This window comes from Labrus bergylta, chromosome 4, assembly GCF_963930695.1.
Source record: "Labrus bergylta chromosome 4, fLabBer1.1, whole genome shotgun sequence".
NCBI classification, from domain to species: domain Eukaryota; kingdom Metazoa; phylum Chordata; class Actinopteri; order Labriformes; family Labridae; genus Labrus; species Labrus bergylta.
The window spans coordinates 4,428,561-4,453,305 of NC_089198.1; the positions used below are offsets into that span (position 1 = coordinate 4,428,561).

Below are 24,745 nucleotides of genomic sequence, written 5' to 3' on the forward strand. Positions count from 1 at the left end.
CAGCAACAAAATTGCTACTTTTTCTGAAATGGACAAAGTCCAAGTGAAATAAAACTGCCTTTATAGCCCTGACCTAACTGTGTCATAAACCAATGTTCAGACTGAGTTATGTTTCTCTCTTTTCAATAATATATATATATACAGTGAAGGAAATAATTATTTAATCCCCTGCTGATTTTGTAAGTTTGCCAGATTTCAAAGAAGTGAGAGGTCTATAATTTTTATGGTACCTTTATTTTAACAAACAGAGACAGAATATATAAAAAAAAGTCCAGAAAAAAAAATTACATAAAGATATAAATTAATTTGCATTTGATCGAAGGAAATAAGTATTTGATCCCCATGCAGAACATGACTTAGTACTTGGTAGAGTGACCCTTGTGGCAAGCACAGAAGTCAGACGATTGTTGTAGTTGGTCACCAGGTTTGTACACATCTCAGGAGGGATTTTGGTCCTCTCCTTTTGCAGATCTTTTCCAAATTCTGAAGGTTTCGAGGCTGTCACTTTGGAACTCGAACTTTCAGCTCCCTCCACAAATTTTTTAAAGGATAAAGGTCTGGAGACTGGCTAGGCCACTCCATGACCTTAATGTGCTTCTTCTTGAGCCACTGCTTTGTTGCCTTGGCCGTATGTTTCGGGTTGTTGTCATGCTGGAAGACCCATCCACGACCCGTCCTCAGTGCTCTGGCTGAGGAAAGGAGGTTCTTGTCCAAGATCTGACGGTACATGGCCCCATCCATCGGCCCCTCAATGCGTGAAGTTGTCCTGTACCCTTAGCAGAGAGACAGCCCCAAAGCATAATGTTTCCTCCTCCATGCTTGACGGTGTTCTTGTGTTGGTATTCAGCATTTCTCGCCCTCCAAACACAACAACTCCAGTTTATGCCAAAGAGTTGAATTTGGTCTCATCTGACCACACCACCTTCTCCCAAGCCTTCTCTGAATCATTTAGGTGTTCACTGGCAAACTTCAGACGGGCCAGTACATGTGCCTTCCTGAGCATGGGGACCTTGCGGGCACTGCAGGATTTCAATCCATTACGGCACAGTGTGTTCCCAATGGTTTTCTTGGTGACTGTGGTCCTAGCTGTCTTGAGATCATTACAAAGCTCCTCCCGTGTAGTTCTGGGCTGATTCCTCACCCTTCTCATGATCATCCTTGCCCTACGAGGCGAGATCTTGCATGGAGCTCCAGACAGAGGGCGATTGATGGTTATTTTAAATTTCTTCCATTTTCTTATAATTGCACCAACAGTTGTCTCCTTCTCAACAAGCTTCTTGCTGATGGTCTTGTAACCCATTCCAGCCTTGTGCAGGTCTACAATCTTGTCCCTGATGTCCTTTGAAAGTTCTTTGGTCTTGCCCATGGTGGTGGAGTGGTTGGAAAGGAAAAGATTGATTCTGTTGACATGTGTCTTTTTTACCCATAATGAGCAGTGATTAGGAGTACTTTAGGAGTTGGTTTGTAGGGGATCAAATACTTATTTCCTTCAATCAAATTCAAATTCATTTATAACTTTATACAATGTTTTTTTCTGGCCTTTTTTAAAATATTCTGTCTCTGTTTGTTAAAATAAAGGTACCATAAAAATGATAGACCGCTCACTTCTTTGTAATTGGTCAAACTTACAAAATCAGCAGGGGATCAAATAATTATTTCCTCCACTGTATATGTATATATTTTTTCACTTCTTGTTTTTCACTCATGTTTTCTTTGAGTTACTGACTTCTCTCTCTATTCAGGGAGTAACCTAGTGTTTCTCTATTTGCTGTCACTTTAACCAAACTTCATCTCAAAGGCAAAAAAAAATACTTCTTACTCCACTGAATTTATCAAAAATCTTTAGTTTGTCTGCTAGTTACTCCGATTCAGATTTAGATTCAGATTAATATTACAAAATATGATCAATACATTCATTTTCAAATGTGTCATTGTGGGAATTCACATGGGTATCCATCCATTATCAGTACTGCATTTCCCATTCGGGGGCCCCTGGGGCTGGAATCGATCCCAGCTGTCATTGGGTGAGAGGCGGGGTTACACCCTGGACTGTTCCCCAGCCAATCACAGAGCTGACATATCGAGACAGACAACCAAACACACTCACATTCACACCTACGGGGAATTTAGAGTTACCAGTTAACCTAACGAGCATGTCTTTGGACTGTGGGAGGAAGCCGTAGTACCCGGGGAGAACCCACACATGCACGGGGAGAACATGCAGACTCCACACAGAGAGGCTCCTGTCAGACGGGGATTCAAACCAGGACATTGTAATATAGATCTGTGTGTCGTCTGCGTAATTATGATAACTTATTTAATTGTTTTCTATAATTTGAGCTAGTGGGAGTAATGTAGATGTTAAACAGAAGAGTCCAGAAATAATAATCTTTTATTTTGTTGATGAAACTGGATTCAGTCTCGTATCCCCTTTGGAAAAACAACAACAACTACACACTGTGTTACAACATTTTATTGAAATGATAAAGAAAGCACATTTTGGTTATTCACTTTGGCTCTAACACATTAACAAGATTTGTAGCATCCTCCAGTAAAAGAATAACAAACAACATTTAATTGAGAAAACCTCTTAATTTCTTAACTAACCTTAACCGGGTTACTTACAATATTTAATCAACGCTTAAGGATCTTTCTCTTAATGTTTACAACATTAACAACAGCAAGAAGCCACATGACACAATATGTGTATTTTTTTTATAATGTAAAGGTATTAAGACATTATTAACATGTTAACTGACTTAAAACTTAAATGCTATACTGTATTTGAGATCATGATGAAAGAACGATTATTTGTGTAAAAGAATACCCTTTTAATATAGTAGGGGAAATGCCTCTGACCTCAGGGGGAATGTAAAATAGTCACAGGAAGATGTTTATTTTGTCACCAAGTTTGTCCTCGCAGCAAGGATTCACCAAACATGTGTCTCGTGTGAAAGATAACATTCATTTTTGCAGAGTCAGATCAGTTTTAGACACTTAAATTGTAATGATGTTGAAGAATCATTTCAGCAATATTGAGCTGTTATTTTGTGTTCAATCTCTCACACCTTTATAAACACGATAAAATTCCAACCCTATCTGAAGGATTTCCATTAAATATCTGAACAATGCAGGGCTGTTCTCTGCATCTCTTCTAGCTATTTTTTCAATCATCTCATTCAGTAAAAGGTTATTATCAAGTGGTTCGCCAACTGATCTTAATAATTTAGATAAATTCTCCAGTTTCTCCCTCTCTTTCCTCATTTCCTCTTTCAGGATTCTCTGTTTCTCCTCTTCAATCGCCCTCTCTACCTTCTGAAACATCTCAGTGGTGTAATGGTTTCCTGTGTTCTTTTCTGTTATTTTTCTGATCTTGTTGAGCAGCTCAGTGACCTGAGAACTGTCAGAGAGGTTGTTATCAAAGACGTGGTACTGGTTGTTACATTTGGCCACAAGCTCCTGCAGGTCTTCGCTTTCCTTCAAGATCTCTTCGATAGGTTGCCCTCTGAGCTGGTCACCATGGGTAAAGAGAACCATGCTGTATTTGTTTGCTTCCTCTCCAAAGATTTTCTGAATCTTCTCCACCGTCTTCTGTATTTCTTCCGTGAATCGTTCCAGTTTGATGAGAATCAGAAAGATATGTGGTCCAGGAGAAGCATAAGCCATACACCGGACGATATTTGCACGTGTCGTCACTGCGTCAGTATTGGTGTCAAACAGACCTGGAGTGTCGATGACAGAAACCTTCTGTCCATCCAGCTCACCATACGCCTTAGCGCAGCCTTCAGTCACAGATTTAAAGGAGAACCTTGATTTGAATTCTTCCTTTCCCAGGATGGTGTTCGCTGTGGCGCTCTTCCCAGCTCCGGTCTTCCCCACCATCACGATCCGGATCTCCTCATTATTGTACATGGTTGGTTCTGATTGGATGAGAGAAAATAAAGGAACAACATTAAGGACTATATGTGTCCATTTGATTATCTATACCTGATCTTATCCAATTATGCAGTTATTTGTGTTTTGTTTTTTTGAACAAATGGATTTCAGATTCAAAATTAAAACGTATGTCAAACCAATATTCTCCCCAATTTTCTTTCGAGAAAAGAACATGATCTTTGTTTTTTCCACAGAAAATGTCATTCCCCACTTTAATCCCCACTTCTCAACTAAACTGATCCCTTTCTAAATTTTATTTACAATAAATTGTATATTCTTTCCTTTTTTCCACAATGCTCCATCATCCACAAACAATGACCTTCCTATATCTGTTGGGATATTATCAAATATATCATTTATCATAATTGAAAATAAAATCGGACTTATCACACTTCCCTGTGGTGTTCCATTCTCTACAACATACTTTTTAGAATCTAAAGTGTCATCAACTCCGCAAATGAATATGGCCAGTTGCGCAACATCTGTAATGTCCGTGCTTTCATCAATTGCAACTGAAAACGCAATAAATGATTTTACTTTGTGCTTCAATTGGCTGTCCAAATCTGCCGAAAGATCAGAAATCCTGTCTGCAATTGTGTTTCTTGTCAGGCTGATATTTGCAAAAGCCTGACGCTTTTCAGGGCACACGAGCTCTGCAGCCTTCAGCATGCATGTCTTCACAAATTCACCATCACAAAATGGTTTTGAAGTCGTTGCAATTTCATAAGCAATAAGGTAGCTGGCTTTCACTGCAGCATCATTGATTTCTCTGCTGTGACTAAACACAGACTGCTGTTTCTTCAGACAGGCCAACAGTTCATTAACTTTATTTATTCTCTGTTGTCCTTGCAAGTGGTGGTATTTGTCAGCATGAAGGGTCTCATAGTGGCGCCGAAGGTTGTATTCTTTCAGCACTGAAACATGCTGTGAGCACACCAAACACACAGGTTTCCCATTTACTTCCGTGAATAAAAAGGACGATGACCATTTTTCTTGGAAAACTCTGCACTCTGTGTCCACTTTTCGTCTTTTTGACATTTTGGGGCAATGAGAGTGCCAAAGCGCATAATGTTGAAAGTATAAGGCAGAACGACAAGGTAGCTCCGGGCAAGCCGTACTACCTGTTTATACTTGCTCCCTGCTCAGCCCCGGTATAAAGTTTGCTTGCTTAACATAATTGCTATTGCGACATCTAGTGGACACATTTAGAACAGCAGTTTCTTTCATTGAAAAATAGCAGCTCATTTTACGTTACATTCCAAATGACTTCCAGTTACACACAATTGTCCAGTAGTTCAATGTACGACAAATTAATCAGTGCCAGTCAATGCAATCCATGTAATGCTAGGAAGGATTTTTATTAAAAAATATATATATTTTTTTTTTTTTACAATACTGTACTTCACAAAATCATGTCGCGGGCCGGATTAAACCCGTTCACGGGCCTGATCCGGCCCGCGGGCCGTACATTTGACACCCCTGCTCTAAATGATTATTTTACTATTTCTACTGAAAAATAGTTACCGTAAAATCCAGAGTATAAGACACACTTTTAATACCTATTTTTTTGTCTTAAAAGTTGGCTGCGTCTTACACACCGGTGGGACCAATATACCAGTACAAAATACTGAAACATGCACCGTCATTACAGCGGGTGCAGCAGCCACTATCACTGTAACCTGACGTGATTAAAAACACATCCCCATTCAGTGTGTATTGAAAGCTGAGTGCACGCTGTGCTGGAAAAGACAGCGACACAGACCAGGCTGGCTGCGCAACTTTTTCCACATCTTTTCTCCCTCACGAGGTCATAATCATGCATTTACAGAAACAGTGGTATAATGTTCCATAAATAAACCTTGTGCAGCGCTCTTTTGATTGAAAGAGTCCTATATTAAAGTTAAAGAGTGAGCAGCGGAGTCGGGCAGCGCGACTTGCAAGCTGGCAGGTCTGTGTTAGTGATGTGTCGGTCATTAACGATTCGTTCAAAACGAACGAATCATCTGGGTGAACGAACTGAACTGAATCACTTACTGAAAAGAGTCGTTCATTTCTCAACTTCAGTTGCTCTCTCCTCTCTTCCGTCTCGTGTCTCAAAGCTCCCGTTCACAGTACGTTCAGTGAACGAACTGAACGAGAGTTCCGACGTGAATCACTGAACGAACTGAGAGGAAGAGCGGAGCTCTCGTTCAGTTCGTTCACTGAATGAACTGAGAGGGAGAGAGAGACTCAGAGCTCCCGTTCAGAATCAGTACACACAATCACTTTCACCACCCGTTTTTCATATTTTAGGTTTCACTACGCAAATAAAAGATGTACGCAAATAAATATTAGGTTATTAATTATTTTTAATTAGATAAAATGAAAACAATAAAAAATAAAAGTGAGAAACATAAATTACAGTGCATGGCCATGCATTTACATCTACAGTTAAGACATTAAACAAAGCTGCCTAATATATAATCATAGTTTGTTTAAATAAAGCAGCCCTTGCCAACAAAGTAGCCTAAATTAGCCTATATTATTATTTTAAAAATCTGCTTATATAATTTAAAATATAACTGTTCTGGTACAGGATATATTCGTTGCCATGCATATTTTCTGCATGTAGCCTATATTAAGTTAAATTAATTGTCATTCATGATAATGTTTGCAAACTGAAAGCTTCATAACAACAAGCACATACATTTTCGCGACACCCAGCTTAATTGTTATTAATTAATGATCGTACAAATCATTGACTGACTGGTGAAAGTGATTGTGTGTACTGATTCTGAACAGGAGCTCTGAGTCTCTCTCTCCCTCTCAGTTCGTTCAGTGATTCATGTCGGAGCTCTCGTTCAGTTCGTTCAGTGATTCACGTCGGAGCTCTCGTTCAGTTCGTTCAGTGAACGAACTGAACGAACTGAACGAGAGCTCCGCCTCCTCTCTCTTCCTCTCAGTCAGTCAGTCAGTGAGTGATTTGTGTTCTGAACGTACTAAAACAGGGGTGTCAAACTCATTTTAGCTCAGGGGCCACATGGAGGATAATCTATTCCCAAGTGGGCCAGACCGGTAAAAATATGGCATGATTAAAAATAACGACAATTTCAGATTGTTTTCTTTGTTTTAATTTGGTCCAAAATAGTACAAGCACATTCAGAAAATGTATACATCACAAATAATCCTATTGCAAAAACACTTCAAATAAGTCGAAAATTGTGCAAAGTGTGCAATTTCAAGAACAATACCTCAGCGATTGGAACTTAAACTTCGTCTCAGTGTATCTACAAAGGCACACAACTTTGAGTCTCAGCCTATCTGAGATTGAACAAAATACAAACATCTCTTCTAGGTATCAAATACTTAATTTTGTCATTTCCACATATTAATCCTGGGCTAACCAAACCATACAAACTGAGGTAGAAACTATTCAATAAGGTTGAGTTACTCCTTGCCTTGTAGGCTACACTATTTATTGATAGAAAAATAAAAGCTGTGCAATGCATGAAAAATGTCAATCAACCAAACTTATGAACTGAAGTGACTGACATTATTATAGTAAATCCCACACGATTCACTTTCATTAAATCTCCACAGAAGACATTCATGTTCACATCTATATCAGGGTGCAGTGTCTCATGCAGCATTTTTAAGTGGGGTTACCCACTGTTTATTTTACTCCTGAAACCTGGCATCTTTTAGCTTTCACAAGTGCATCAATATCAGGCGTCACATCCTGAGTGGCAGCCAATTTCAGAATTTCAATCAAGTGCTTGTGCGTGAGCTTTGAGCGCAGCTTTGTTTTATTGATGTTCATTACAGAGAACACTTGCTCACAAAGATATGTGGTTCCAAACATGCACAACACCTTTTCAGCAAGGGCTGTCAAGTTGGGGTAACCTGGCAAGAGATTCTGATAAAATGTGTCCAAGCCAGCTGCGGCAAATTTGCCCTTCAAATCTGAATCACACTGCAAGTCTATTATTTCAAGTTGAATGTTGACGGGCAGATCTGCGGCATTCGCGGTGAATGGTGAGCAAAAAACTTTGAAGTCTTTTTCCAGTTCACCAAAAATCTGAAAGCGTTGTTCAAACTCCCGCAATAGTCCTGTTATTTTGTCTTTGAACCGCTTCATGTGTGCAGCATGTTGGGTCGCGCATACATCTTTCAGACAAGGAAAGTGAGAAGCATCACCACCCGCGAGTTGTATCTCCCACAATGACAGCTTCAACTTGAACGCACATATACTGTCATAATACTGTGTGACAACTCTGTTGCGCCCTTGCATCATTTTGTTTAAGTTATTCGCGTGCTGTGTGATATCCACCATAAAGGCAAGGTCCTGCATCCATTCTGTGGACTGAAATTCTACCACTGGTTTTCCCTTTTTTTCCATGAACTCTTCAATTTCCCCTCGTAAATCAAAGAAACGCCTCAGCACAGCACCTCGGCTTAACCATCTTACCTCGGTGTGGTATGGCAGGCCATGGTTGTGGTCGTTCTCTCTGAGAAGGCTGTCAAACTGACGGTGATTCAGGCCTCTCGATCGGATGAAATTAACAGTTTGGACGACCACCTTCATGACGTTATCCATCTTTAATGACTTGCAACACAATGCCTCCTGATGCAAAATACAGTGAAAAGTCCAAAAATCACGTCCTCCATTTGCAGTCTGCACTTTCTCTTTGAATGTTGTCACAACACCCGCTTTTTTCCCAATCATTGACGGCGCACCATCTGTAGCCAGGCTGACAGCGCGGGACCAGTCCACTCCGACCCTGTCCAATGCTCCGATGAGGGCGGTGAAAATATCAGCCGCTGTTGTGGTATCCATCATTGGCACCAACTCCACAAACTCCTCTGTGATGGTCAAAGTGTCATCAACTCCGCAACATCTGTAATGTCCGTGCTTTCATCAATTGCAACTGAAAACGCAATAAATGATTTTACTTTGTGCTTCAATTGGCTGTCCAAATCTGCCGAAAGATCAGAAATCCTGTCTGTTTTTTTTTTTTTTACAATACTGTACTTCACAAAATCATCTCGCGGGCCGGATTAAACCCGTTCGCGGGCCTGATCCGGCCCGCGGGCCGTACGTTTGACACCCCTGGTGTACAAAATCATACCACGCCAGAAGGCCGTCTTTGTTCGGTGACCGCCATCCTACAAGTGAGGTGACCACACGTCCACACCATCATCTTGCCTTCTCTCTCTCTCACACACACACACACACACACACACACACACACACACACACACACACACACACACACACACACACACACACACACACACACACACAACTACACACCTCATTCCATAGTGTTTGCTTTAGATTAGCTTGTAATAGCTGTTGTTGATTGAGTTTAATTGATTTTGATTGATGTGGCTTTGTTAATTAAACTGTTAGAATTGAAGAAAGCAGTTGTTGGTGATTACTTGTGTATATGCATTGTAATACAGCTGGGTGCGAGGGCTAATGTACAGATTCATGCCTTCTTCTTCAGTCATGACTCACACAGTTATTTTCAGAGGAGATACTTGATTTATATTACATTTAAGGGTGAAAAATCACTAAAGCCTTTAAAGACTACACTTCATGTTGGTGTCACAAGATCACAGACTGTCATACCAACTTCATCATCGCTGAAAATGTCCTGGAAAAGTCCTGGAAAAGGATCTATGGAAAAGAGTGGGAACCCTGAAGTCAGTGTGACTGAGGTTATGTACGGTCACAGATAAACAGCATAAGTAAGCACAGTATTTTTCCACTACATGTCTGACTGACACCCCCCCCCCCTAGAGCAGGGGTGTCAAACGTATCAGATCAGGCCCGCGAACGGGTTTAATCCGGCCCTCGAGATGATTTTGTGAAGTACAGTATTGTAAAAAATTAAAAAAAAAAAAAACAAAGCTGCGCTCAAAGCTCACGCACAAGCACTTGATTGAAATTCTGAAATTGGCTGCCACTCAGGATGTGACGCCTGATATTGATGCACTTGTGAAAGCTAAAAGATGCCAGGTTTCAGGAGTAAAATAAACAGTGGGTAACCCCACTTAAAAATGCTGCATGAGACACTGCACCCTGATATAGATGTGAACATGAACGTCTTCTGTGGAGATTTAATGAAAGTGAATCGTGTGGGATTTACTATAATAATGTCAGTCACTTCAGTTCATAAGTTTGATTGATGCACAGCTTTTATTTTTCTATCAATAAATAGTGTAGCCTACAAGGCAAGGAGTAACTCAACCTTATTGAATAGTTTCTACCTCAGTTTGTATGGTTTGGTTAGCCCAGGATTAATATGTGGAAATGACAAAATTAAGTATTTGATACCTAGAAGAGATGTTTGTATTTTGTTCAATCTCAGATAGGCTGAGACTCAAAGTTGTGTGCCTTTGTAGATACACTGAGACGAAGTTTAAGTTCCAATCGCTGAGGTATTGTTCTTGAAATTGCACACTTTGCACAATTTTCGACTTATTTGAAGTGTTTTTGCAATAGGATTATTTGTGATGTATACATTTTCTGAATGTGCTTGTACTATTTTGGACCAAATTAAAACAAAGAAAACAATCTGAAATTGTCGTTATTTTTAATCATGCCATATTTTTACTGGTCTGGCCCACTTGGGAATAGATTATCCTCCATGTGGCCCCTGAGCTAAAATGAGTTAGACACCCCTGCCCCAGAGTGATTAGTAAGGCTTGTCATAACTATTCATGGACATAATATCATATGATATTTTACTATCTGTTTATTAAACGTTTGTGTCTATCTTCACATAAGATCATGTTGTCATGTCCAATAAGGGGAGGGCTAAGGCAGTTTGGTTTCACCTCCTCTTTGTTCATTTCGGGGAAACGTAGTCACTTCTTGTAAATGCTGCTGGGAGGGGTGAACAGGATGAGGCTCCGTGCAGTTATAAGGAAGTGTTTCCACTGACAGACTAAAACCTTTTCTTCTTCAGCTTAGAAACACACCAGCTACTCTCTCCAACACCCAAATATGGCTGTCAGTAAAGGTAAGTCAGTACATTTAATTTACAAGGTAACATACACCTTGTATCTGTTGGCGTTTTGAAGACCTCATACGTGGGCACAAACTATGTTTGGGTTTTAATGTAGTCAACTTCGCTATTAAATTAATATGAATAATTTGTATTAATATTACTTATCAAAACTATTCATCTGAATTAATAACAACGGGACACCACCCTGGATGGGTTCCCTCAGTCAACAATAACCAAATAGCACAGAGTCAGTGTTAAATTTAATTGTTAAATACCAATATTATTCATATTTAATAAATATCTGTATTTAAATAAAAGGAATCCGTGAATCCGTACACTAGCCCTCACTCCACCCAGCTGTTATCACAATGATCATAACACCAGTAATCACAGAAAGCTGCTTTATTAGTAAGTAGCTTAAACCTTGTATCTGTTGGGGTTTTCAAGACTTCATACACTGGCACAAATTATGTTTGGCTTTTAAATTATAACAGAATTTAGTGTGTAGGTGTAACTTAAGTGGTTTTCCAAATACCGTAAAATCCGGAATATAAGTCTCACCGGTGTATAAGACGCACCCTGTTTTTAAGGTCTCTTTGAGAGAAAAAAAACAGCTGTGTCATTCTTTAGTTCTGTCTGTTTTCACTTTCGGGAGTTTGCGCTCCTACTAGCTACAGTACGGTAGTTGTGTTGTCAGCCTGCAGGGAAAGTTGTGAGACACAGACCTGTCAGCTTGCAAGTCGCGCTGCCCGACTCCGCTGCTCACTCTTTAACTTTAATATAGGACTCTTTCAATCAAAAGAGCGCTGCACAAGGTTTATTTATGGAACATTATACCACTGTTTCTGTAAATGCATGATTATGACCTCGTGAGGGAGAAAAGATGTGGAAAAAGTTGCGCAGCCAGCCTGGTCTGTGTCGCTGTCTTTTCCAGCACAGCGTGCACTCAGCTTTCAATACACACTGAATGGGGATGTGTTTTTAATCACGTCAGGTTACAGTGATAGTGGCTGCTGCACCCGCTGTAATGACGGTGCATGTTTCAGTATTTTGTACTGGTATATTGGTCCCACCGGTGTGTAAGACGCAGCCAACTTTTAAGACAAAAAAATAGGTATTAAAAGTGTGTCTTATACTCTGGATTTTACGGTAACTATTTTTCAGTAGAAATAGTAAAATAATCATTTAGAGCAGGGGTGTCAAACGTACGGCCCGCGGGCCGGATCAGGCCCGTGAACGGGTTTAATCCGGCCCGCGAGATGATTTTGTGAAGTACAGTATTGTAAAAAAAAATAGATAAATAAATATTTTTTTTATAAAAATCCTTCCTAGCATTACATGGATTGCATTGGCTGGCACTGATTAATTTGTCGTACATTGAACTACTGGACAATTGTGTGTAACTGGAAGTCATTTGGAATGTAACGTAAAATGAGCTGCTATTTTTCAATGAAAGAAACTGCTGTTCTAAATGTGTCCACTAGATGTCGCAATAGCAATTATGTTAAGCAAGCAAACTTTATACCGGGGCTGAGCAGGGAGCAAGTATAAACAGGTAGTACGGCTTGCCCGGAGCTACCTTGTCGTTCTGCCTTATACTTTCAACATTATGCGCTTTGGCACTCTCATTGCCCCAAAATGTCAAAAAGACGAAAAGTGGACACAGAGTGCAGAGTTTTCCAAGAAAAATGGTCATCGTCCTTTTTATTCACGGAAGTAAATGGGAAACCTGTGTGTTTGGTGTGCTCACAGCATGTTTCAGTGCTGAAAGAATACAACCTTCGGCGCCACTATGAGACCCTTCATGCTGACAAATACCACCACTTGCAAGGACAACAGAGAATAAATAAAGTTAATGAACTGTTGGCCTGTCTGAAGAAACAGCAGTCTGTGTTTAGTCACAGCAGAGAAATCAATGATGCTGCAGTGAAAGCCAGCTACCTTATTGCTTATGAAATTGCAACGACTTCAAAACCATTTTGTGATGGTGAATTTGTGAAGACATGCATGCTGAAGGCTGCAGAGCTCGTGTGCCCTGAAAAGCGTCAGGCTTTTGCAAATATCAGCCTGACAAGAAACACAATTGCAGACAGGATTTCTGATCTTTCGGCAGATTTGGACAGCCAATTGAAGCACAAAGTAAAATCATTTATTGCGTTTTCAGTTGCAATTGATGAAAGCACGGACATTACAGATGTTGCGCAACTGGCCATATTCATTCGCGAGTTGATGACACTTTAGATTCTAAAAAGTATGTTGTAGAGAATGGAACACCACAGGGAAGTGTGATAAGTCCGATTTTATTTTCAATTATGATAAATGATATATTTGATAATATCCCAACAGATATAGGAAAATCATTGTTTGCAGAAGATGGAGCATTGTGGAAAAAAGGAAAGAATATACAATTTATTGTAAATAAAATTTAGAAAGGGATCAGTTTAGTTGAGAAGTGGGGATTAAAGTGGGGATTGGAATTTTCTGTGGAAAAAACAAAGATCATGTTCTTTTCTCGAAAGAAAATTGGGGAGAATATTGGGTTGACATTGTTTGGAAATAAGATAGAACGAGTTGACTCATTTCGTTTTTTAGGGGTATTTTTTAATGTCCGGTTGACATGGAAGGAACACATAAGGATTATTGTTGATAAATGCAAAAAAGTAATAAATGTAATGAGATGTCTTGTAGGAATGGATTGGGGAGCTGATGTTGCTGCCTTAAAATATATATATGTGGCGTTAATTAGAACTAGGATTGAGTATGGGAGTGTGGTATATGGATCTGCAGCAAAGACAACACTTGCAAAGTTAGAAATGATTCAGGCACAGGCTCTTAGGATATGCATTGGGGCAGTGAAATCATCTCCAATATGTGCACTTCAGGTAGAAGTAGGAGAGATGCCACTATGTTTAAGGAGGAAACAGCTATTAGCAAATTGTTGGCTAAACTTGAGAGGACATGGAGATAGTCACCCAACAAAATCAGTGTTAAAGGATTGCTGGGAAAAAGAGAGAACAATAAAGTCCAGTTTTGGATGGATAGGGGATAGAGTGGCGAGAGATATGGGAGTGTATGACAAGGATATCAGTCCAGCTGTTTTATGGCCACCAGTTCCAATGTGGCTGCTTGAGACAGCTGAAGTAGACTTGGAGTTACTAAAGATAAAGGAAAGAAAAAGAAATGTTGATTTAGTTAGTGAATTCTATGAACACATAGAACAGAGATATGGAGATCATGTACAAGTATTCACAGATGGATCTAAAGACCCGATGACAAATGCAACAGGATACGCTGCGTTTATCCCAAAAGGTTCAAGGTTGAAGTAGTGAAGAGAACGTCAGATTTCCTGAACGTGTACACAGTAGAGTTGTACGCCATTTTAGTTGCATTAGAATGTGTTGAGCAAATGAAAGGAAGGAAAGTGCTGATATGCAGTGATTCAGTCAGCGCTTTATACAGTATTCAATCAGGATCATCTCACAGTCGTCAAGATGTATTATATGAAATCATATTTACACATTCCCAGGTGGTTAAACAGGGGACAGATGTGATGTTCATGTGGGTTCCAGAACATTCAGGTATAGCAGGAAATGAAAAGGTGGACAGGTTGGCAAAGGAAGCTGTAAAGAAAGAGAGGATTGATATTAATATCAAATGATCTCAGTCAGAGGGGAAACAAGTCACATGGAGTAAAATTAAACAGGAATGGCAACAATATCGGAACAATCAGACAAAGGGAAGACATTTATATTCAATTCAGAGGGAAATAGATAAAGTAAAATACAGAGGGAGCAACAGAAGAGAGGAGGTCGTAATGTCCAGGTTAAGAATCAGTCACAGTCATTTAAATAGCTCTCTACATGTCACTGGAAAACATTCATCTGGTCTTTGTGAGATATGCAATCTAGCAGAAACAGTTGAACATAGTTATTAAATGTAGAAAGTATTTAACACATAGACAGAACATGATGTCAGAAATGGAGAGAGAGGGACTCGTAAGAAGAGATTTAAAAAGTATTTTGGAGTGTGGGGAGAGAGGGAGAGGACGAAGATGCTTGTTTAGGTTTATTGAGAAGGATTTAGAAAAGTGAGTAATAATTAAATCCAGCAGATGGCAGTAATGCAACTTTTTGGATGCCAGCTGCCAATAAATTCCAAAGAAGAAGAAGAAGAAGAAGAAGAAGAAGAAGAAATGCTTCTGGGAGAGGGGAACAGGGTGAGGCTCCGTGCAGTTTTAAGGAAGTGTTTCCACAGACAGACTAAAAACTTTTCTTCTTCAGCTTAGAAACACATCAGCTACTCTCTCCAACACTCAAATATGGCTGTCAGTAAAGGTAAGTCATTTAATTTATAAAGTAGCATACACCTTGTATCTAAGTTAATGTTTATAGAGGGACCATTACATGATTCATAATGCACAAATATTAAACCGTTCTAAAGGGGCTACAATGGAAAAACATATTTCTTAAATCCTAAGAATTTCTAACAGGCTGGGGGATGAAATCCAAAACTCAGTTTGTGTTTGTCTTTAACACAGTCAATCCTCTCTGATATGAATTTAATGGGAACATTAATGGAAACATCTGCAGTATGATTCAACAGCATGGAGTGTCTAAAACTAACCTGTGACGCTCTCTCAAAGAATTTTAACCAGAACTTATCATCTTAAAAAAAAGAGGGATTTATTGTATTAGACTGGATTCGTAGTGTGTAGGTGTAACTTGTAACTAGGCGGTTTCCTAAATACCCTCCTAATTACTGCTTATTGGGAGAAAGAGAGGAAGTTGTTGAATTGTCTTTGTTGCATCCAATGCTTGAGTGTGAATAAGAAGACAATATTAATTCCCACTGGTTCATTTATTAGCCGAGAGCAGGAGAGCACAGACGCTGAAAGTTAGGAAGTTGTGAACATGAATTATGATCTTGATATGCTTTGCTTAATATGCTCTGATAAGGTAGAAGTAAGAAAAGGTCATGCTTTGGTAGTAGGTTGAGATGTTTCTGAATCTTTCCCATGTTTCAGGGATGTTTTATTGTTGTGATTAAAAGACAGAATTTGAAAGAGTAGTGCCAGCATGAAGCAGCCTTACTCCTGGATGTGTAAGACACATGTTTATTGCAGTGTAGAGACACAGTTTCACAGTTTATCAGTCACAAAGTCAGAATTTTTTGAAAACGTTTCCACTTTTGGGCCGCTCCGGCATAAGTCGCTTTCTCAGTTGGGCCACCCCAGTCAAAGAAGTCTGGATCCGCCCCTGCACATCATGTTGCGTCGTATAATTTAGTTTGGTTGTATCGTACACTATCTTCATGTGTCGTACGCTATAATTGTGTTTTGTAGGATATCATAGCATTCCCAAACTTTTTTTGCTGGGACCTCGTGTCTACTGCGATCAGCTACGTTTTAATTTTGAATCTGAAATCCATTTGTTCAAAAAAACAAAACACAAATAACTGCATAATTGGATAAGATCAGGTATAGATAATCAAATGGACACATATAGTCCTTAATGTTGTTCCTTTATTTTCTCTCATCCAATCAGAACCAACCATGTACAATAATGAGGAGATCCGGATCGTGATGGTGGGGAAGACCGGAGCTGGGAAGAGCGCCACAGCGAACACCATCCTGGGAAAGGAAGAATTCAAATCAAGGTTCTCCTTTAAATCTGTGACTGAAGGCTGCGCTAAGGCGTATGGTGAGCTGGATGGACAGAAGGTTTCTGTCATCGACACTCCAGGTCTGTTTGACACCAATACTGACGCAGTGACGACACGTGCAAATATCGTCCGGTGTATGGCTTATGCTTCTCCTGGACCCCATATCTTTCTGATTGTCATCAAACTGGAACGATTCACAGAAGAAATACAGAAGACGGTGGAGAAGATTCAACAAATCTTTGGAGAGGAAGCAAACAAATACAGCATGGTTCTCTTTACCCATGGTGACCAGCTCAGAGGGCAACCTATCGAAGAGATCTTGAAGGAAAGCGAAGACCTGCAGGAGCTTGTGGCCAAATGTAACGACCAGTACCACGTCTTTGATAACAACCTCTCTGATAGTTCTCAGGTCACTGAGCTGCTCAACAAGATCAGAAAAATAACAGAAAAGAACACAGGAAACCATTACACCACTGAGATGTTTCAGAAGGTAGAGAGGGCGATTGAAGAGGAGAAACAGAGAATCCTGAAAGAGAAAGAAGAGGAAATGAGGAAAGAGAGGGAGAAACTGGTGAAATTATCTAAATTATTAAGATCAGTTGGCGAACCACTTGATAATAACCTTTTACTGAATGAGATGATTGAAAAAATAGCTAGAAGAGATGCAGAGAACAGCCCTGCATTGTTCAGATATTTAATGGAAATCCTTCAGATAGGGTTGGAATTTTATCGTGTTTATAAAGGTGTGAGAGATTGAACACAAAATAACAGCTCAATATTGCTGAAATGATTCTTCAACATCATTACAATTTAAGTGTCTAAAACTGATCTGACTCTGCAAAAATGAATGTTATCTTTCACACGAGACACATGTTTGGTGAATCCTTGCTGCGAGGACAAACTTGGTGGCAAAATAAACATCTTCCTGTGACTATTTTACATTCCCCCTGAGGTCAGAGGCATTTCCCCTACTATATTAAAAGGGTATTCTTTTACACAAATAATCGTTCTTTCATCATGATCTCAAATACAGTATAGCATTTAAGTTTTAAGTCAGTTAACATGTTAATAATGTCTTAATACCTTTACATTATAAAAAAAATACACATATTGTGTCATGTGGCTTCTTGCTGTTGTTAATGTTGTAAACATTAAGAGAAAGATCCTTAAGCGTTGATTAAATATTGTAAGTAACCCGGTTAAGGTTAGTTAAGAAATTAAGAGGTTTTCTCAAGTAAATGTTGTTTGTTATTCTTTTACTGGAGGATGCTACAAATCTTGTTAATGTGTTCGAGCCAAAGTGAATAACCAAAATGTGCTTTCTTTATCATTTCAATAAAATGTTGTAACACAGTGTGTAGTTGTTGTTGTTTTTCCAAAGGGGATACGAGACTGAATCCAGTTTCATCAACAAAATAAAAGATTATTATTTCTGGACTCTTCTGTTTAACATCTACATTACTCCCACTAGCTCAAATTATAGAAAACAATTAAATAAGTTATCATAACTACGCAGACGACACACAGATCTATATTACAATGTCCTGGTTTGAATCCCCGTCTGACAGGAGCCTCTCTGTGTGGAGTCTGCATGTTCTCCCCGTGCATGTGTGGGTTCTCCCCGGGTACTACGGCTTCCTCCCACAGTCCAAAGACATGCTCGTTAGGTTAACTGGTAACTCTAAATTCCCCGTAGGTGTGAATGTGAGTGTGTCTGGTTGTCTGTCTCGATATGTCAGCTCTGTGATTGGCTGGGGAACAGTCCAGGGTGTAACCCCGCCTCTCACCCAATGACAGCTGGGATCGATTCCAGCCCCAGTGACCCCGAATGGGAAATGCAGTACTGATAATGGATGGATACCCATGTGAATTCCCACAATGACACATTTGAAAATGTATGTATTGATCATATTTTGTAATATTAATCTGAATCTAAATCTGAATCGGAGTAACTAGCAGACAAACTAAAGATTTTTGATAAATTCAGTGGTATTGGTAGTGGTAAATTCAGTATTTTTTTTTGCCTTTGAGATGAAGTTTAGTTAAAGTGACAGCAAATAGAGAAACACTAGGTTACTCCCTGAATAGAGAGAGAAGTCAGTAACTCAAAGAAAACATGAAAGAAGTGAAAAAATATATACATATACAGTGGAGGAAATAATTATTTGATCCCCTGCTGATTTTGTAAGTTTGACCAATTACAAAGAAGTGAGCGGTCTATCATTTTTATGGTACCTTTATTTTAACAAACAGAGACAGAATATTTTAAAAAAGGCCAGAAAAAAACATTGTATAAAGTTATAAATGAATTTGAATTTGATTGAAGGAAATAAGTATTTGATCCCCTACAAACCAACTCCTAAAGTACTCCTAATCACTGCTCATTATGGGTAAAAAAGACACGTCAACAGAATCAAGCTCTTCCTTCCAACCACTCCACCACCATGGGCAAGACCAAAGAACTTTCAAAGGACATCAGGGACAAGATTGTAGACCTGCACAAGGCTGGAATGGGTTACAAGACCATCAGCAAGAAGCTTGTTGAGAAGGAGACAACTGTTGGTGCAATTATTAGAAAATGGAAGAAATTTAAAATAACCAGCAATCGCCCTCTGTCTGGAGCTCCATGCAAGATCTCGCCTCGTAGGGCAAGGATGATCATGAGAAGGGTGAGGAATCAGACCAGAACTACACGGGAGGAGCTTTGTAATGATCTCAAGGCAGCTAGGACCACAGTCACCAAGAAAACCATTGGGAACACACTGTGCCGTAATGGATTGAAATCCTGCAGTGCCCGCAAGGTCCCCGTGCTCAGGAAGGCACATGTACTGGCCCGTCTGAAGTTTGCCAGTGAACACCTAAATGATTCAGAGAAGGCTTGGGAGAAGGTGGTGTGGTCAGATGAGACCAAATTCAACTCTTTGGCATAAACTGGAGTTGTTGTGTTTGGAGGGAGAGAAATGCTGAATACCAACCCAAGAACACCGTCAAGCATGGAGGAGGAAACATTATGCTTTGGGGCTGTCTCTCTGCTAAGGGTACAGGACAACTTCACGCATTGAGGGGCCGATGGATGGGGCCATGTACCGTCAGATCTTGGACAAGAACCTCCTTTCCTCAGCCAGAGCACTGAGGACGGGTCGTGGATGGGTCTTCCAGCATGACAACAACCCGAAACATACGGCCAAGGCAACAAAGCAGAGGCTCAAGAAGAAGCACATTAAGGTCATGGAGTGGCCTAGCCAGTCTCCAGACCTTTATCCTTTAAAAAATTTGTGGAGGGAGCTGAAAGTTCGAGTTCCAAAGTGACAGCCTCGAAACCTTCAGAATTTGGAGAAGATCTGCAAAAGGAGAGGACCAAAATCCCTCCTGAGATGTGTACAAACCTGGTGACCAACTACAACAATCGTCTGACTTCTGTGCTTGCCAACAAGGGTCACTCTACCAAGTACTAAGTCATGTTCTGCATGGGGATCAAATACTTATTTCCTTCGATCAAATGCAAATTAATTTATAACTTTATGTAATTTTTTTTTCTGGACTTTTTAAAATATATTCTGTCTCTGTTTGTTAAAATAAAGGTACCATAAAAATTATAGACCTCTCACTTCTTTGAAATCTGGCAAACTTACAAAATCAGCAGGGGATCAAATAATTATTTCCTTCACTGTATATATATAATATTGAAAAGAGAGAAACATAACTCAGTCTGAACATTGGTTTATGACACAGTTAGGTCAGGGCTATAAAGGCAGTTTTATTTCACTTGGACTTCGTCCATTTCAGAAAAAGTAGCAATTTTGTTGCTGCTGGAAGGGGTGAACAGGGTGAGGCTCCGTGCAGTTTTAAGGAAGTGTTTCCACAGACAGACTAAAAACTTTTCTTCTTCAGCTTAGAAACACATCAGCTACTCTCTCCAACACTCAAATATGGCTGTCAGTAAAGGTAAGTCATTTAATTTATAAAGTAGCATACACCTTGTATCTAAGTTAATTTTTATAGAGGGACCATTACATGATTCATAATGCACAAATATTAAACTGTTCTAAAGGTGCTAAAATTGAAAACATATTTCTCAAATCCTCAGAATTTCTAACAGGCTGGGGGATGAAATCCAAAACTCATTTTGTGTTTGTCTTTAACGCAGCCAATTCTCTCTGATATGAATTTAATGGGAACATTAATGGAAACATCTGCAGTATGATTCAACAGCATGGAGCGTCTAAAACTAACCTGTGACGCTCTCTCAAAGAATTTTAAGCAGAACTTATCATCTTAAAAAAAAATAGAGATTTATTGTATTAGACTGGATTCGTAGTATGGTGTAGTTTGTAAAGTTAAAAAAACATTCACAGATTTATAAATATTAGAAATACTTTTATGATAGTAGTTAAAGGCAGGGTTGGTCATTTTCTCCAGATACACTTTTTAAGATTTTGGTGTAAATTGTCTTTAGGTCCTGACAGACATTAATAACTCAGGTTCTCTGAAAAAGGAACAGAGAGAAAATCTGTCATCTGTAGCAGTTGTTAGCCTGTAAAAACTTTCAATCAATCAATCAATCTTTATTTGTATAGCGCCAATTCATAACAAGTGTTATCTCAAGACGCTTTACAAAAAGCAGCTAAAAGACCTTACCTATGACTATATTACAAAGACCCAGCTTAATCCATCATGAGCACTTTAGCAAAGCAGCAAATTTTGACCAATGTCTGCCACAAGGTACCAATCTGATGAACCAATCACGCCTCCCTGTCTCCCTGCTCGTTCTCGACCCCATGACTGCACGAGCCCACACTCAAAGCATGAGCTGAGGTCCGCTTCTGGAGCAATGGTGCTTGTGCATGTAAGTGAGGGGGCGTGGCTTTAGAGGGAGCACAGAGGGGAGGGGTGCAGACGGCGCACTGAGGGAATGCTACTTTCAAAATTATGCTAGTTTTAGAAAATGACCAACCCTGCCTTTAAAGTAGACATTATTAGTGGAAATAGAAAAGGGGGAAAGGATATTCATTAGTGTGTGCCCATGCACTAGAGGTTGGGAAAAAAAATAATTTATGTAAAAATCTAGATTTTTAGTTTCTGATATTTTAAATAGATTCATAACTTCCAAAAATCAATTATTATTTTTTTGTCTAATCAGTCACTCCCTGCTAAGTGCTAATGCTAGCTCTTTAACTCTGTAGAATGCCAAATGGAGCAGCAAGAAATTCAGCCAGTCTCACAGATGACTGGAGTAGATCCTGAAGTATATGTACTAATTCAAAAATAGACTTTGAATCATGAATCCAGAATCATTTTGAATAGAAAATAGATTCTCAATCAAATCGTGACACACTCGAAGATCCCTCACATGGGCCACCCCGGTCAAAGAAGTCTGGACCCCCCACTGCACATGTTGCATCATATCATTTAGTATGCCGCTCCGGCATAAGTCGCTTTCTCAGTTGGGCCACCCCAGTCAAAGAAGTCTGGATGCACATCATGTTGCGTCGTATAATTTAGTTTGGTTGTATCGTACCATATCTTCATGTGTCGTACGATATAATTGTGTTTTGTAGGATATCATAGCATTCCCAAACTTTTTTTTGCTGGGACCTCGTGTCTACTGCGATCAGATACGTTTTAATTTTGAATCTGAAATCCATTTGTTCAAAAAAACAAAACACAAATAACTGCATAATTGGATAAGATCATGTATAGATAATCAAATGGACACATATAGTCCTTAATGTTGTTCTTTTACTTTCTCTCATCCAATCAGAACCAACCATGTACAATAATGAGGAGATCCGGATCGTGATGGTGGGGAAGACCGGAGCTGGGAAGAGCGCCACAGCGAACACCATCCTGGGAAAGGAAGAATTCAAATCAAGGTTCTCCTTTAAATCTGTGACCGAAGGCTGCGCTAAGGCGTATGGTGAGCTGGATGGACAGAAGGTTTCTGTCATCGACACTCCAGGGCTGTTTGACACCAATACTGACGCAGTGACGACACGTGCAAATATCGTCCGGTGTATGGCTTATGCTTCTCCTGGACCCCATATCTTTCTGATTGTCATCAAACTGGAACGATTCACAGAAGAAATACAGAAGACGGTGGAGAAGATTCAGCAAATCTTTGGAGAGGAAGCAAACAAATACAGCATGGTTCTCTTTACCCATGGTGACCTGCTCAGAGGGCAACCTATTGAAGAGATCTTGAAGGAAAGCGAAGACCTGCAGGAGCTTGTGGCCAAATGTAACGACCAGTACCACGTCTTTGATAACAACCTCTCTGATAGTTCTCAGGTCACTGAGCTGCTCAACAAGATCAGAAAAATAACAGAAAAGAACACAGGAAACCATTACACCACTGAGATGTTTCAGAAGGTAGAGAGGGCGATTGAAGAGGAGAAACAGAGAATCCTGAAAGAGGAAAGGCGGAAAAAGAGGGAGGAAGTGGTGAAATTATCTAAATTATTAACATCAGTTGGCGAACAACTTGATAATAACCTTTTACTGAATGAGATGATTGAAAAAATAGCTAGAAGAGATGCAGAGAACAGCCCTGCATTGTTCAGATATTTAATGGAAATCCTTCAGATAGGGTTGGAATTTTATCGTGTTTATAAAGCTGTGAGAGATTGAACACAAAATAACAGCTCAATATTGCTGAAATGATTCTTCAACATCATTACAATTTAAGTGTCTAAAACTGATCTGACTCTGCAAAAATGAATGTTATCTTTCACACGAGACACATGTTTGGTGAATCTTTGCTGCGAGGACAAACTTAGTGACAAAATAAACACCTTCCTGTGACTATTTTACATTCCCCCTGAGGTCAGAGGCATTTCCCCTACTATATTAAAAGGGTATTCTTTTACACAAATAATCGTTCTTTCATCATGATCTCAAATACAGTATAGCATTTAAGTTTTAAGTCAGTTAACATGTTAATAATGTCTTAATACCTTTACATTATAAAAAAATACACATATTGTGTCATGTGGCTTCTTGCTGTTGTTGTTAATGTTGTAAACATTAAGAGAAAGATCCTTAAGCGTTGATTAAATATTGTAAGTAACCCGGTTAAGGTTAGTTAAGAAATTAAGAGGTTTTCTCAAGTAAATGTTGTTTGTTATTCTTTTACTGGAGGATGCTACAAATCTTGTTAATGTGTTCGAGCCAAAGTGAATAACCAAAATGTGCTTTCTTTATCATTTCAATAAAATGTTGTAACACAGTGTGTAGTTGTTGTTGTTTTTCCAAAGGGGATACGAGACTGAATCCAGTTTCATCAACAAAATAAAAGATTATTATTTCTGGACTCTTCTGTTTAACATCTACATTACTCCCACTAGCTCAAATTATAGAAAACAATTAAATAAGTTATCATAACTACGCAGACGACACACAGATCTATATTACAATGTCCTGGTTTGAATCCCCGTCTGACAGGAGCCTCTCTGTGTGGAGTCTGCATGTTCTCCCCGTGCATGTGTGGGTTCTCCCCGGGTACTACGGCTTCCTCCCACAGTCCAAAGACATGCTCGTTAGGCTAACTAGTAACTCTAAATTCCCCGTAGGTGTGAATGTGAGTGTGTCTGGTTGTCTGTCTCGATATGTCAGCTCTGTGATTGGCTGGGGAACAGTCCAGGGTGTAACCCCGCCTCTCACCCAATGACAGCTGGGATCGATTCCAGCCCCAGTGACCCCGAATGGGAAATGCAGTACTGATAATGGATGGATACCCATGTGAATTCCCACAATGACACATTTGAAAATGTATGTATTGATCATATTTTGTAATATTAATCTGAATCTAAATCTGAATCGGAGTAACTAGCAGACAAACTAAAGATTTTTGATAAATTCAGTGGAGTAAGAAGTATTTTTTTTTGCCTTTGAGATGAAGTTTAGTTAAAGTGACAGCAAATAGAGAAACACTAGGTTACTCCCTGAATAGAGAGAGAAGTCAGTAACTCAAAGAAAACATGAAAGAAGTGAAAAAATATATACATATACAGTGGAGGAAATAATTATTTGATCCCCTGCTGATTTTGTAAGTTTGACCAATTACAAAGAAGTGAGCGGTCTATCATTTTTATGGTACCTTTATTTTAACAAACAGAGACAGAATATTTTAAAAAAGGCCAGAAAAAAACATT

General features: G+C 39.4%; 3 protein-coding genes across 3 annotated transcripts; 2 read left to right on the top strand and 1 right to left on the bottom strand.

The window, feature by feature from the left end:
- Positions 1 to 1,928: 1,928 nt before the first annotated feature.
- LOC136178920 (GTPase IMAP family member 9-like) lies at positions 1,929 to 8,752 on the bottom strand. Its single transcript, XM_065953356.1, has 3 exons — positions 8,653 to 8,752; positions 3,313 to 3,920; positions 1,929 to 2,072 (listed from the first exon to the last, which is right to left on the bottom strand). Exons 1-3 carry the CDS (start codon positions 8,750 to 8,752, stop codon positions 1,929 to 1,931), a joined length of 852 nt encoding a protein of 283 aa, XP_065809428.1.
- Positions 8,753 to 15,113: 6,361 nt separating this feature from the next.
- LOC136178975 (GTPase IMAP family member 9-like) lies at positions 15,114 to 17,948 on the top strand. Its single transcript, XM_065953559.1, has 2 exons — positions 15,114 to 15,268; positions 16,478 to 17,948. Exons 1-2 carry the CDS (start codon positions 15,253 to 15,255, stop codon positions 17,350 to 17,352), a joined length of 891 nt encoding a protein of 296 aa, XP_065809631.1. The 5' UTR covers positions 15,114 to 15,252; the 3' UTR covers positions 17,353 to 17,948.
- Positions 17,949 to 20,399: 2,451 nt separating this feature from the next.
- LOC110005027 (GTPase IMAP family member 9-like) lies at positions 20,400 to 23,820 on the top strand. Its single transcript, XM_020660482.3, has 2 exons — positions 20,400 to 20,540; positions 22,357 to 23,820. The coding sequence occupies exons 1-2, from the start codon at positions 20,525 to 20,527 to the stop codon at positions 23,220 to 23,222; spliced, it is 882 nt and encodes a 293-aa protein (XP_020516138.1). The 5' UTR covers positions 20,400 to 20,524; the 3' UTR covers positions 23,223 to 23,820.
- Positions 23,821 to 24,745: the final 925 nt, after the last annotated feature.